At 51.0% G+C, this 14,787-nt stretch overlaps 5 protein-coding genes across 5 annotated transcripts; 1 reads left to right on the forward strand and 4 right to left on the reverse strand.

Annotated features, from left to right (window-relative positions):
* Positions 1-529: 529 nt before the first annotated feature.
* N7481_001101 (uncharacterized protein) lies at positions 530-1,798 on the reverse strand (the record flags this gene model as incomplete). The annotated part of the gene is made up of 1 exon (XM_057260320.1): positions 530-1,798. The coding sequence occupies one exon, from the start codon at positions 1,796-1,798 to the stop codon at positions 530-532; it is 1,269 nt and encodes a 422-aa protein (XP_057128152.1).
* A 754-nt stretch (positions 1,799-2,552) lies between these two features.
* Positions 2,553-4,541, reverse strand: N7481_001102 (TCP11 family protein; the record flags this gene model as incomplete). The annotated part of the gene is made up of 2 exons (XM_057260321.1): positions 2,553-3,572; positions 3,624-4,541. The coding sequence occupies 2 exons, from the start codon at positions 4,539-4,541 to the stop codon at positions 2,553-2,555; spliced, it is 1,938 nt and encodes a 645-aa protein (XP_057128153.1).
* A 1,686-nt stretch (positions 4,542-6,227) lies between these two features.
* cp9 (putative serine carboxypeptidase) lies at positions 6,228-7,846 on the forward strand (the record flags this gene model as incomplete). The annotated part of the gene is made up of 2 exons (XM_057260322.1): positions 6,228-6,468; positions 6,525-7,846. The coding sequence occupies 2 exons, from the start codon at positions 6,228-6,230 to the stop codon at positions 7,844-7,846; spliced, it is 1,563 nt and encodes a 520-aa protein (XP_057128154.1).
* A 1,611-nt stretch (positions 7,847-9,457) lies between these two features.
* On the reverse strand, positions 9,458-12,664 carry N7481_001104 (uncharacterized protein; the record flags this gene model as incomplete). Its single annotated transcript, XM_057260323.1, has 4 exons — positions 9,458-11,594; positions 11,648-12,000; positions 12,053-12,164; positions 12,243-12,664. The coding sequence occupies 4 exons, from the start codon at positions 12,662-12,664 to the stop codon at positions 9,458-9,460; spliced, it is 3,024 nt and encodes a 1,007-aa protein (XP_057128155.1).
* An 859-nt stretch (positions 12,665-13,523) lies between these two features.
* rsm25 (mitochondrial 37S ribosomal protein mS23) lies at positions 13,524-14,394 on the reverse strand (the record flags this gene model as incomplete). Its single annotated transcript, XM_057260324.1, has 2 exons — positions 13,524-13,875; positions 13,964-14,394. 2 exons carry the CDS (start codon positions 14,392-14,394, stop codon positions 13,524-13,526), a joined length of 783 nt encoding a protein of 260 aa, XP_057128156.1.
* Positions 14,395-14,787: the final 393 nt, after the last annotated feature.

Raw genomic sequence — 14,787 nt, forward strand, 5'->3', positions numbered from 1 at the left:
GTTTACTTTGCTGATCCACGTCTTTCGTATTTACATCGGTCTTTTTCTCTGTAGAAAATAAGCTTTAGTGCCTCCGAGCTGCCTGGTAGCCCTATGAGGTACCATGGTACTTCGGTACCTTATTGTTGTGGAACTATCCGAGTCTACCGCCCAATAATAGAAAGGGAATAGCCATTGACTTACAACAAGTGGGCCATCATGAAGTATCAAGCACCTTGCATGCTCCTAATTCTACTTGTACACCTCATCAGATACTCCGTATACTCCGTAGGTATCGTGGAGCTTACGTCTGTTGATCCGCGGACCCGTCGATCACCGCCGATCCTCCGGTCCGAGACAAAACCTCGTATCTGCCTCTGCCAATGCCACTGCCACTGCCACTGCCAATGGACCATACGGGCTCAGCCCTATCCATTCTTCATGGTAAATATTACCAATCATCTATCTGAAATAACTCTACATATTATACACAGTATTCATTATCATACACGACCACCTTACAAAATATATGTACGAAGGCTTCACCACCTCAACTATCTTCTATAGCCGCCACGCCTTTCCGCAACACCAATTCACGCATGCGGATCCATTCAACCCAAGTAACGCCCTGCAGCAAGCAATCCGCCAGATCGTCTAGCTTGGTAAGGTCCTTCAACACGGGCACAACTTTCGGCCCACGCTTAACGCCAGTCCGGAGTCTGGCCAGATACGCCTCGGCCAGAGTTCTAGGAGGCGAAGACTCGCCCAGTAAATCGATTTTGCGATGCGCAGCAGCAGACGTAGAAGAGCTCTCAGTTTCAGAAAGTGCCGCCTCCAACCATCTCGCCACAGTATCGATTTTAGCCTTCTTAACCTCCCGACTCGTCGGTTTCCGCTTCTTATCACCTCCATCTTCAACAATGGTGAAGCCAGGCTCTTTCTCTCCCCAGTACTGCACCACGCGTTTCGGATCAATCCCGTAGACGCCGACGCCAGCCAAATTGCCGCCGCGCTCTTTCTTCATGGATTCTAGTGCGGCGTAGAGCATTGCTTCGAAGAGTCCGACTCGTAATGTCCACTCTTGTACATGGCTCGAACTTCCGGAGCGGAAACGTTGGCGCTCGATGAGGATGTGCGTTGGTTTGTACATGGCGACGAGGGTGTGGAGGAGGGTGTGGGCTGTTTCGGCGTAATGTGGTAGATCGAAGGAGGGGGTTTTCTTTTTGGTAGCTTCGTCATCTGCGTCTAAATCCGAGTTCGATTCTTCGGACTTGGACTTGGAATTGGGATTGGGATTTGGATTTGATTCGGTTGCTAGCCCCGATTCTGATATCGTCACTGACGAAGCCTGTTTCAAAGCCAAATCAACCACAGACCCATCCTTAGGAGCCGGGGCGATCGCACCAGCACAATTCTCTCTTAAAGTAGCAATATCCGACAAAGGCAACCGCCTCCAGGCCGTGAGCTCAGGCCTCGAAACACCTCCGACAACACCCTTCTCAATCCCATGAAAAGGCCTATCAACCCTAAGATGCGCAAATGCCAGATTCTGAATCCCCATGTCAATACTCAACACACTTAAGGCGCCAGCCTTTTTCTCAAATTCGACATTCGTCGTGCGACCAGCACTTTGTAGATCCAGTGCCTCCCCAATACGCTCGGCTAATACCTTGCGCGTCCCGGTACTCGGTATCCCCGTTGCGCGGGCGAGTTTTTGTAAAGTTGCCAGGCGTTGGCCTAAGAGCCAGCTTGCTTGCCATGGGCTTGAGGCGGAGGTGATGGTACTGGCGACTTGAAAGAGGGTGAGGGAAGGCCGCATGGTTGCGGGGGCTGCGGGGGGAGGGTGTGTTTTTGTTTTGCCTGTCTCGGCGGTTGAGATTCTCAGGTCTTGATTTGCGGGGAATAGGGTTAGGTTTGGTGTGGGGTTGAGGATTCCGATCCGAGCATGATGTGTATTCTTGGAATCGTGGCGTAGGTGTCAGTGTGAGAGTGAATGCGGATGGGAGAGCGAATGCGAATGCGAATGCCTGAGGGGGGTTGGTTGGTTGGAAGGGATGAAGTGAACTTGGCAGGTCAGGCCGCATGTGAGGCGGTCGATGCCGATCGCGCGGATCGGCGCTCGGCCCTGGACTGCGCGCGGAGAGCTAGTGATTAGTGCTAGTGATGGAACGAATACCTTCACAGTCAACATACATTATTTTTACTTTTTGGGAATGGTTAGAGAATACCAGTAACGAATTCTAAAGGTTGATTAAGTTTGAAAAATGGTTGTTCCACCTTGAGAGAGCCGAATATGTATACACTTTTCCGGGAACCATCTCCAACAAAGCAAACGCTGGTCTATAACTGGCTTGAACAAGTAACCCCTCCAAATAATAAAGTTGTATAGGGGCCTGGGTGAAACCTACCCCCGAAACGCCGTGTAGTGCCCGAAGAAACGCCAGTAGAGCCAAAGTCAAATGCAGAGGACGCTGAAGGGAAAGGGGAACAAAAGGACAATCCAAGCTAGAGATGATATGCCCACATGCAAAGCAAAGCAAAGCAAAGCAAACAAAATAAAGCAAATGCAAGGCTTAGATAAAAGCCGGTGGTTCGAGGTCCGCAATCTCATCCTTAAGGTATAGAATAGGAGCCCACACGCGCCAATGTAGGACTCCCATATGAGCAAGGCGCATGCCAATACGATCAATGTCATATTGCTGCGGTGTGAGAGACTGGGTTGAGGAGGCCGGGGTAGTGGCTGTAGAGGACGAGACAGTAGGCGCAGGCGCCGCCGGACCCGTTGAGGGAGGCTGTGGTCCTGTGCGCTGGGATTCGCAGATAGCCAGTGGGGAAAGAGGAAGGTATTTGCGTGCCGAAGTGAGAGTTGCAGTCATGATCTTCTCGCGCATGGTGTTTTGGAAATAGCGGAAGAGATCAGACTCGTTGGACAAGTGCCATTCAAGGGCGGACTCGATGGGTGCGATGACTTCGTCTGCGACAACATTATCCAGGCAGCAAGCGGCACAGGCAAAGCGGGCGATTTCCAGCGCGATGCTGCGCATGTTATGGAGCCAGCGGGCGCCGCCGCGGAGATCTGGGTCATCGTCATCGGCTGCGCTGCTGCTGCCGGCACGGCTGCTTAAATCCATCCCATCTTCCATTAGGGACCAGATGCGAGTGCGGAAGGTTGTATATGTCTCATCACGAGCGGAGAGATAGCGCTTTTGGGTGTGGACATAGGACTCGAAAATATACCAGGCGATCTCAAGGTTGATGAGGTTCTGGATCGTGCTGCGTAGCTGCCAGAGTCGGTCCGAGTCGAAGAGGAATGTCTCGGGGAAGTCGGTTGGAGGAGTGAACTGGAGCAGTTGATCGGATATTCCCCGGAGGAGGGCATCGAGTGGCTTCATGTCGTCGGGTTGCGAGGATGCTGGGCTTTTCTGCTCATCTTCTTGTAGGGCACGATCCCTGGCTGAGAGGTACCATTGTCGGGCGGATTCGATCCGAATGCCTCCCTGGTTGATCTTTCCTTCAAAATATTCGGTCAAGAATGGCACAGTATCTTCGATCAAAAGGACTCGGAACGTTCGTATTTGGTGGTTGGCCACGTCCTGGTTCATGTCAGTAGGAATCCGAATTTATCCACAGCGTCATCGACTTACCAGCTTCATTGCCTCCAGAATAGCGAACAGTGTTTGTAACCCGTTGACGATTTCCTTCGGGTCTTGTGACTGTGAGCCATCGGTGATCTGCTCAACCATTCGATCCGCCCACTCATCTCGCATCGGAGCGCAGTGTGTTTTCAAAAGAGCCGCCAGCCACCCCGCTAGCGCAACCATATCGAGAACGCCTTTGCGCACCTGCTGCATAAGCAGGGATACCTCTAGATTTTGCATAACGCTTGGGTGATCACGCTCCGGGACAAGGGTCTTGATGACTTCCTGGAGGGTCTCGAACATGCCAGGGAGGCGAGGCTCGAACGTGCGCTTCCCACTTTCCCTAGGGCTATTGGAGGAGTCGCTAGCCTCGGTAGATTCGGGCTGCGCAGCCTGAAAGTTATAGATCGTGATCTCCGATGCCATCGAATCCCAATAGTCGGCGGAATCCTTCCGCTTGCGTCTTCCCTTCTCACCGTCGAGGTCGGGCTTGAAATGCAAATCGCGGTCAAAGTTGGCGTCCATGCGAAGGTTGATGTTGCTCATTATACAAGGCAGATCGAGCTCACTGAGCGTCTTCTTTGTAACGGGCGGATGTCGGCGGGCCTTACATAGTAGGCGTTGATCACGAGAGCTGAGTCCCAGGGTCTGTGGAATGCTGATGGCCTCGGGAGAAGGTGAAGGATCGCGAGGTCTCGATGAGTTGACAGCGGGTGCAGATGAACGAGCGCCAGGTGGATAAGCAAAAGGAGGCTGGCGATGACGACGAAGCGGGTGGACATTAGCGGGACTTTCGTGGTGAGAATCGCGCCCCTCGTTCTTGTGATACTCTTTGGAACGCCCACTGCCAGCCCCGTAGGCATCCAAAGGACCGTCTGCACCCTCCTCTTGCGTCCGTGCCTCTTTCGTTCCCTGAAGATCCATCTCGAGGGTAATTTCCCGAGATCTACTTAATCAAGTCTTTTTTTTTCCTTTTTCCCTTTTCTTTATGAATTCTGCCAACTAGTGTTAGATAATAACTCTCTTGAGCCACGCGAAAGGGGGGGATGGCGGGTGTTAAGGTATGACGGGTTAGACAACCCTACACCATTTTCTGACCCCCTACCCGGAGCAATCGCAAGGGCTAGGGAGGAGAAAGAAGGGAAAGCAGCACACAGGAGACCGTTGACTTACAATCTGATTTCGAATTCGCCCCCCTGTTTGCCTCAGGCAGGCGGCCAATCCGCGTTGACGACGAAGTGATGCAAGTGAGCTGTCAATTGTTGTGGAGCCACACCGACGATGCTGGGATCTGCAGGCGATCGGCCTCGTGGTGCGATCAGGAGGCAAATAATGGGATGATTTGTATTTGTTGCGGCGGGCGGGAAGGCGTTCGAGACAATCGAGTCAAGCTTGACGTATTTCGAGTATCAGATCTCAGCCATAAAGATCGGGAGATCCACATAGAGCGCAGGTCGCAGGTCGCAGGTTCGGGTCGCCCGTATAGAAATGCCCCTAAGAGATTGGCTGGTCGAAGGTTGTTAATAATCCAGGGGATAGCCCTCAAAAGGAAGAGCTTTGTTGCAGAGCAAATCACAGACACAGCCAAAGACACAGGAAAGCCAAAAAAAAACGAGCGATTGGAAAAGCGACCGGGTTGACCTGATATAGGTCTGCAACGTTTTCAGGACTGACGGATTCGGGAAGACGCAAGCAGAGGGGATCGACCTCACATTCCAATGCTGCTACCCGCTTCCAGGACCCTCGACATGTTCAGGAGGAATACTCGGAGATCAACCCCTGATACCCCTAAGCGATGGCACTCGGCATTGAACAGGGTTGAAAGGGGATTGGAAAGTGTATTGATCCATCGACCGCCTCACTATTCCTTTGGGGGGGGTTGGCTTTGTCAACGCACTGGCCACGTGAGGATTCGCCCCGAATTTATCGGGGAACTACTGGTCCAGCGGTGACGACTGCAGTCGAATTGACGATGTGTAGTCCCGTCTCAAGGTGGGTTGGACAGGTCGAATGCGTGAAGATGCATGATGTTTTGGTTTGTAGTAGTTTAGTGTGAGTGTACGAGTAGGGAGAAAGGAACGAGGTGGAGCCGGATGAGTGGAGAACACCCGCTGAGCGGAAAGAGTTAGTTAACTAGTTAGGACTGGCTGCCTGAGGATTAAGGTGTCAAGGCAGTAAGGCAGAAATATCTGACCACCTCATAGTAGGGTAATTACAAAATACTACTAGTACTAGCGAGTCTGTCAATTAGAAATACTGGTATATAAGAGGTCAAGACATCATGATCTCTACCTAGCTCTTTATCTATTTCTCCCAAAACCCCCTTCCCGTTGGCTTACCACTGACTTAGGACCTTCTATTGAGCCCCCGATGCGGCCAGCCCAAATAGGCCTTCAATAAGCATCCTCACCCGTCACTGTCTTGTGAACCTCAATTGTAACAAAGATACAAAAGAGTCATGTTGGAATCCTCCTGCCAGAGAGATCATACATTCATTTCACTCTTTTTATCTTCATCTTCAACTTCAACCCAAAATTCGATCGCTTGGAGACAAGCATCGTCTTACCATACCGACTTCATCTACATTCTGATACGACACCCACGCTCGCTATGAACTTGCTAGAAATGGTCTACTTCTTTCATTTTCTCTGGGCGTTGCCCGTTCTGTTATTGTCAAGGGCCACTCGTGGCTCCGATATCTCGCGGTTTGAGGTTCACTCGCTGCCAGGAAGTCCTTCATTGCCAACCAGCTGGGCTGGGAGATTGCCGGTGCCGGACACCCAGACAGGAAATGATCTTTTCTTCTGGTTATTCAAGACGGAGAATGTGGCTTACGATGATGACCTGATCAGTCAGTATCAGTTTCATACATCCTACGCCGCTTCTTACTAACATCTGAGTATACAGTTTGGTTCAATGGCGGCCCAGGTTGCTCGTCGTTGATCGGAATGACTACAGGGAATGGCCCTATCTCATTCATAGGCAATTCATCCGATCTCACTCTCAACCCATACTCATGGACAGAGTTGGGTCATGTTTTATATGTGGATCAACCTGTCGGCACTGGCTTCTCAACCGCCAGCACCCCATACCCAGCGAAAAACAACGCCGATGTAACAGCACATTTCGTTCAATGGCTCCAGTCCTTCCTAGACCTGTTCCCACATCTCAAATCCAAGAAGATCCACCTCATGGGTGAATCTTATGCTGGGATCTACATCCCGTACATCGCATCTGCTCTACTAGAGAACAACAACCCCCTCTCATTGAACATCCGATCAATGTCCCTCGGCGATGGGTCTTGGGGGAATGCAGCAGCAATGGCTGACGTCGCAATGGGCACCTATCTACACACCCAAGCCCACCAACTCAAAATCCCAAAATCCATCCTCTCAGCCTTCACCGTAGCAGACAATATCTGCGGTTTCACAGACACCCTCAAAAGGGCCCAAGAATACCCACCAAGCTCCAAGTTCCACGTACCCGGAAATCCAGAAAACATGAATTATCGTCGTGACTTCCCCCGCCACCGGCGCGACCTCATCACGGCCGGAGACGGCTCATGCAACATCAGCCCGATCAACGCCTCGGGAATCAACGACTCGATCCTAAACTCCACCTGCTACGGACCCTGCGCAACATTTTCCACCGCAATGGATTATCTAACAACGACCTCTGCCGCCGGCACCGGACCACCCTGCTACGACGTCTACGATATTTCCCACAACTGCGGCACAATCAGTCCACTCCCACTACTGGGAGAATATTTCAGTCAAAAGGACGTCCAGAAAGCCCTACACGTCGAAGAAAGTGGTCCTTACAGCGCATGCAATTCGACTATCCTAGGCACGCTTCTCGGCGCGACTCCGCCCACCCCGCCCGCGTACGACATCCTCCCATCCCTCGTAACGAAGCATAATCTCTCGCTGCACATCTACAATGGGAAGTGGGACATGCTGCTCAATCATATCGGGACGGAACTTTCGATTCAAAATATGACTTGGCGAGGTGGACAGGGGTTTGCGGAGCGACCTCATCGTCCGTTCTTTGCGGACAATGCGGCTCCTGTTAACGGTAGCTCTTGTAGTGCGGGTACTGGGGTTTGGGCTGCTGAGCGTGGGGTCTCGTATCATCTTTTTGACGGAGCGGGTCATAGTGTCTTTGCGAGTAAGCCGAGGGAGATGTTTTCTTTTGTGAGGGATGTGGTTGTTGGACGACGGATGGTTTAGTTAGGTGTTGATCGAGGGATAGGTAGGCGTCGGGGGATGTGGAGAGCTGGGCGTATGGTGTGTCTCTTTCGTGTCTGAACATTCGATTGCCTTGTACAGTAGCAAGCAAATTCTATCCAGATTGGTCTATTCTGATCAAATCGAGACCAAAGAATACCGTTAGCGGGTGAAATATTCGATGTACTTGTGGATCCATGGGTCAAGCGAGGTTAAGCATCGGACGATGTCGACTGAAATAATACATCAAGATGATAGAAGTAGGAAAAGCAGAATAATTTTTCCCAAGTTCAGAAATGTGTCTTCGTCATTCGCTGTGATGTTGGAATGCAAATTTCAAACTTTGCAATATCTTGACTTACTCTCTAGTTACCGATATTCACGTCTTCTTTCATAAATTTGGCGTTTTCGTATATCTTTTAATTTATTTCTCGTCCATACTTGTAGTACTTATATGCTTTTATGCTTACACTGTCCTAGAAAGCGACATCACTAGAATATGGGAGGCCTTTGCTTTTCTTGGCTGGCACAGGATCACAAGAGCAGTAACTAGCCCCAGCCATCACGACATTGCATGAGGCCTACGCGATAAGCTATTGTGAGCAGGATGCTATACCTCTTGTATCAATTTGAGGTAGTTCGTGCTCATTATTACTACTAAGTTGTAAGAAGTTGTCATCTACAGCTCATGACGACTCACTATGAGTCATGATAGACAATGTAAACAACAGCCTGAGACCTGTGATTCCCTAGTTCAGATCAGTCTCACCACTTTTGGCTTAGCTCTCCAAAACATTTGACGAGATGTCTCTGGCCATCTCTGGCCATTGATCAATATGTTTGGAATTGATTCGAGCGCTGCTGAGAAGATAGACTATAAGTAGGTCCCTCCCTCATTGCGACTGTTCCTGCGTCGACTTTTCTCGATCTTTCTTGCTGTCTATTATTATTTTAGAAACTTACAAGATTATAGTATTTCATCGCGAACTGGAGAATTTCAAGTGATGTTCTTCAAAGCTATCCATTTCGGTCCAATATGCGGATAGCATAAAAGCTGGCTATAAATTTGTCCTACGTTGAAGAGTGCTGAACTTAAATTCACTGTGATTCCAAGGTTACAATTGCTTGTTCTGAATTCCATAATCAAAATCACATATTGGTGGAATTATCCGACTCGTCAGAGAGTGCGAACATCTCCAGCATACATACCATCTTAAATAAATGCAACGCCAAATCTTTACTGAAGATTCAGAACTCCCGAACGGGGATTAGGTAAATCAGCCCGCCCGGGCAAGACCTTTTAAGTTGCTCAATGGGCTTGGTGGAACCTTCCTCCCAGGAAAGGCGGCACGAGGTACTAGTATATACACTCCGGAAGGGCTAAATGTCTATTCCCCAAAAAATACTATATTTTCGCTAATTCGAGGCAAAACTATCTATGAGCTTCTCGGTCCAAAAAAGGAGGTACATAAACTAGTCTATGGTATCATAGGGGTCAATACTTCAATTCATGATCATGAAAGATATGTCATATGGCGGAGACAGAAAATAGGCAGTATGGTCAAGCACGCTAAACAAAATGGGGCGTTTCGGTGGGTTCGTGTGTATTTCTATTCAACGACGCGTGAAGAATGGCGTCTGGGTGGGCATCGAAAGAAGAGAGTCGGCGCGCTGGAAGACGTCGCCCTCGAAGAACTTGTCACTGTACGCACTCGCTGGCGTTGATGGTACAGTTGCCTGAGCTGCTGGGCCTAGTGCCGCACTGAGTGGTGTAGCGGGGACAGTGATTGATTGAGGGGACATGCCGGCGTTGATTTGGTAGATGTTAGGGTGTGGGGCGAGAGCAGAAGTCGAGACGGAAGTCTGATGTTGCGACTGAGACACTTGCAGTGGGGGGCCGTACAGATTGCCCGGGCCGTTCGTTGGGGCCATGTCAGCAAGATAAGACCAGGGTGATGCCTCGATGAGACGACCGGCTTCGCGACTGGCTTTCTGGACTGGTCGGAGGATGATGATAATGTCTCCAGGGAGAAGTTGCATGCTGCGCACCTCCCGCAAGTCCGTAACCAAGTCTACAAACGATTGCATAAAGGTCTTGCACAGTTGCCAGAATTCTCGTTGGTTTCGAAGTCCACCGCCCGGCTCCTTGACTTTCATACTAGAGATACGCCCTCCCAATGCTTCGGAGACTTCAAGGCAGAACCTGCAGCGGCGAATGAGATTGTTCCAGAGGATTTGAATGCCTTCTGACTCGCGCGACTGCTTTGCCACTTCAAGACAGCGAGAGAATTGACGACTTGCCAATGGTAGCGCTTGGAGGGCGTTTGAATAGGCTGAGGTAAGCTGGTGGAAGATCTTTTCGAAAATCCGCTCTTCCTCAAACTCGTCTAACCCAGTCAAGGGATTGATTCTGAGTGCGCCTAATGTGGGAATAGGTGGGAATGCTTCACCGGAGCGAGGTGTTGCCAGAGAGGTCGGTACAGATGTGTTAATCATATTTGACCGACTACTGGATCGACTGCGCGAGTAGGCTGTAGCGAAGGGTGGAGTTGCGAAGCCGGGGGAGCCGATGGCTGTATGGCCTGATGCATTCAAGAGAAGAGGGGGGCCAAGAGGAAGCTGGGGATGGCGAATCGTTGTGTCACTTCGCAGTCGGCGAATCGGCGCAGAAGAGTCTCTGGTGGGGGTAACTATCGGTCGAGGGAATCGCTCGGCAGGTGCGGGTCCCTTCGTAGATTCAAAGACGACTGGTTTAGGTGTAGGGAGTTGCTTCTGGACCGGACGAAGTGGAACACTCAGGCTGGCACACGCATTTCGCAGCTCCACCAAGCTACCGTACATCATCAACATCAGCGATCGGACGTAACGTGAGTCGCCATTCGAGACAATCTTCGCGGAACTATTGCGCAGCTGTGTGCCAACGTGTGTATAAGCCATAATACACGTGTAGCATTCCCGTCTGACGGCTTCAGTCGCAAGTCGACTAGAATCAGGGTCATCGCGTAGGGTAGTTTCCGCACGTTCGAGGGCCTCGTTGAGGCGGTCAACATGCGTCGAAGCATTATAAAATACAAGCTCCAGGCTATGACGTCGTGTATCATCTTGCCGGATGACATTAATAAGGGTGGAAACATGAGAATGAATCTGAGCAAATGCAAAAAGTATGCCCTTAGCACTCTCAACGATCGGTTCAGCTGATCCTCTTTCGCCCTTGTGCTCCGGGAGGCTTGACATGCGATTAACCCAGCCGTCTCGTACACGGCGGTTCTCTTTCGGGCTGCTTGGGCTCGAAGAGCTACTACCGCTGACCGGGGTTTGTGCTGTAGGTCGTGCTCGAAGTACGGAACCATGACTGAGACCTCGCAAATGACTATTTCGGTAAGGTTTTGTTTCGTCTAATGTGCCGAGATCAGTGTTCTTGCGGGTGATGACTCCCATCCGTTTGCTGCGAGCCGCAAAAGATGCTTGAATTATTCCCTCGCTGTTGCTGCGATTCCGCTCGGCCGCTGTGTGGGGATTAACGCCGGGGCGAGAAAGACCAGCCATGTGATAATTGCCAGCTTGGTCGATGTAGGGCTGGCCAGACGCCATCCGGTAGTGAGACTTGATAGGAATCGGCGGAGGTCGGGATATTGATGGAGATCGAGAAGAAGGTGCCGATGATCCATCGCCAGTACTGGGAATGACAGGAAATCGGCTACTCAATTTGCGCTTGGGGAGGATAGGTTTGGGTGTTTCGAAAGACCCCTCACTACGAGGACGGCATTTAGTACCATTCGTTCACCAGTAAAGAGGATGACATACCTTGAATCAGCGCCGAAGTCAGGCTCCGGGGTTGTCGCTGCCTGACGACTCTTGAGGAATAGTTTTAGGTCTGATGTAACGGCAACTTCTTTTTCGTTGTCCGTCATCCCAGAAGAAACAATGTCGGTCTCTGCTCCTTCTAGTACCCGTCGCAGCGGATAGCGCAGCGGATTCCCAGCTATTTTAAGAATTTGTAGCTTATTCATATCGGACAAACCGACGGGGAGATCGTCGAGTCGGTTTTGCATGATCGATAGCACTCGCAGCGACTTCAACTTGCTGATTTCATCCGGTAGAGTGTTAATTTTGTTGCGGCTTAAATCGAGGATTTCCAATAAAGGCAATTTATAAACCTATAATAAATTAGCATAGCAATGATATTCTAGGGTGGTTCTCAAGACATACGCCTTTGGGAAATTCTCGGAAATTATTGGCTCGAATATTCAGATAGCGAAGGTGGGAGCATTCGGCGAATCGGTAGGGGATATGGAAGAGATGGTTGTTAGAAAGCGAAAGCCTTTCGGCAAAGTGGTTGGTTAGTTTTGACTTTGAATGTGGTGCTGGTGTCTAGCCAGCGAGAATAGCGACCACATACCGTTCTACCTCTTCTTTGACAATATCGACAACGGGTTCAGGTATTCGGACGATATGCGAGTGTCCCAGGTCAATGGTCAACTTCGGCTTGACAACGTCTGTGACGGCTTCACTGCCCGCCAAAGAGCGTTTGGTATCTTGGATTCCACTTTCCACCGCGCGTCGAGCCAGCTCAATTGTCTCATCATGGGTGAGCATTTTGGCCCCGGAGCCTTGCCTGCCACTGCCACTCGAGTTGTCGCCCATCGCTGTGCCTGGCCGGGATTCTTCGCCTTCGGAGCGCTGGGCGCCATCATTGTACGACAAAGGCGGGGGTACAAGGGAGTCGATGGATTTCCTTCCGCCTTCTTCATCATCGACTTCACCTCGATAAGGGCGCAGCCCTCGAACTGTGTCTTCCGGTCGAGTCATTGTCGAAAGCATAACCAGCCTCCGCCTAGGCTATCGCAGATAAAAGGAAAGGCCGAGTCGAGGTGTTTCTGGGTATTTGAAGGGTTCAAAGATTGACCAGTTCACTGGTGATCGGTCTTAATCAAGTACAGACAGCAAACACAGCCAAGTCGAACATCCTTGGCCGGCTCTAACCCACCCTCAACGGCGCAATACTAACACTTGAGGCTCAACTGTCGGGTCGGGATTCCACGGTGTAGGTGCGGTCAAAGAGGGAGTCGAAAGTACGGAGCCGCGGGCTATCGGAGTTCGTCAAAAATATCGGAGGAGTTCGAGTTGGGATAAAATCGTGTGGGTGAAACTGGGGCGTGTGGAACGGCGCAGCAGAAGTTCGGACTCGTCAGATTGCGCCGGTGGCGATGATTCACGAGACCAAGCCAAGAAATGCGACCGAGGAAAAACGGATTATTGGAAGATACAACGCACATGTGTCCCCTAGTCTCGAGGTTGTGGAAAGTGTCGACGCCTTGGGGGGGATGTCCAAGGTGAAAGGGACGTTGGACTGGAGTTGGAGAGGCTGGAAGGGCTGTGATTGGACCGAGCTCCAGCAACGGTCGTTCTCCGCGTGTTTCGTGTTTCACACATCAAGGGGAGAATACTATTAACATGTATTCCACGAGTAGGTATTACTAGGAACTAGCCTCGGAGCAGCCTAAATATTAGGCCGCTATGGTTTATTGACTACTCTTGCGATTAGACTAGATCAATGATCCATTTGCTCTCACGAAAATATGGCTATGGGAATACATCCAACAGAAAAATGAAATAATATACATGATGACCATCAAAAAATACGCCTAGAGCAGAAGCGAGGAAATGAGAAATCCATTCTCTAAGCCGACTCCTCAGTCTCCTGTGCAATGTCCGCCGGGCGTTCCGTCTCGCTCTCCATGGCGAGTTCAGGAGCACCAGACATCGCGACGACACGCTGGTCCAGCACTTGAGCCTCGAGGCGAGCCCACGTCTTCCACTTTTCGTGCTGCTCGCTCTCCAACTCCATACCAATTTCCAGATAGGAGGGGCCAAAGGTGGCACCAGTTGCCTGGGCCTCCTCAGCAGCGACCCGCCGTTGAATGTCCTCCTTTAGTCGAAGTTTGTAGAACTCGCGGCGAGCGATATCGTATGCGTTACTCTTAGTCATATCGGGGACATTGTTCAAAAGCCAAAGCTGCCGTTGGACAACACTGTTAAGAAGGAAGAAATGATGCGTTAATGATGAGCTCGACCACAAAGGGAAAACTAAGCTTGGAGTAAACCACAGGGTGAACATACCTCTCTCCATCCAGTTTCTTCCCAGGTTGCTGGATCCGGCTCCAATCATGAAACTCAAAGTCTTTGCCGGAGCTTTCCAGAACCACGCGAGGCCGGGCAAGCTCCCAGGGATGATCACGGAAGAACTCTGTTCGCAATTGATCTTCCTCGTATCGAAGTTCGACGGGCTTGAATAGACGGCTGGGCTTCTTCGGCTTGCGGCGCTTTTCTTGAACCTCGAAGACGACCTGCGGCTTCGAGGAGTCGGGGTTGGTCTGCAGGCGTTGGCGGACCAGCTGGTGCTGAGGAGTGCGGTTTCGGATCAGAGCCTCAGCTGGGGGAATATCACCAACAACCTCAACCCATTGAGGCAACTTCTTGATCTTTCCGGCGGCGAATTGGTTGAGCGCAGTCTGTCGTACCCGGAGGGCTGTGAGGTTGATTTTGCCCATGGCGGCGGGGAGAGAGGTGGGAGGGAAGAGAAGGGCCGATGTGATGACCCTAGATGGACGATATCGATAGAGTAGACGGTTGAATCAACAAGGTCGAACCGGACGGGGAATCGACAGGGCTGGGGCTCAAATCGCGAGACGTCAAAAGGTGAAGGTGGTGATGGACGCGGAGTGAAAAAGATGGGAGGGAGAATGCGCGGCCCCGATTGGTCAGCGCGGCTCCGCTGCAAAGTCCGCTCGAAAAACACCTCCAACACCTTCACATCGATCTCTCCAAGTCAACTCGTGTCTCTCTTTCCTCCCCCTTTCACTCTCGTGGGTCGCGAACCGCCTCTCGGCTCGATTGACCTGGACCCTGGGCGCTACTTGGACATGCATGGCTAACCTAGGCCC

The sequence above is a fragment of the Penicillium waksmanii genome, assembly GCF_028829765.1.
Source record: "Penicillium waksmanii strain IBT 27052 chromosome Unknown utg000001l:1.0-4852451.0:1.0-4856178.0, whole genome shotgun sequence".
Lineage (NCBI taxonomy): Eukaryota > Fungi > Ascomycota > Eurotiomycetes > Eurotiales > Aspergillaceae > Penicillium > Penicillium waksmanii.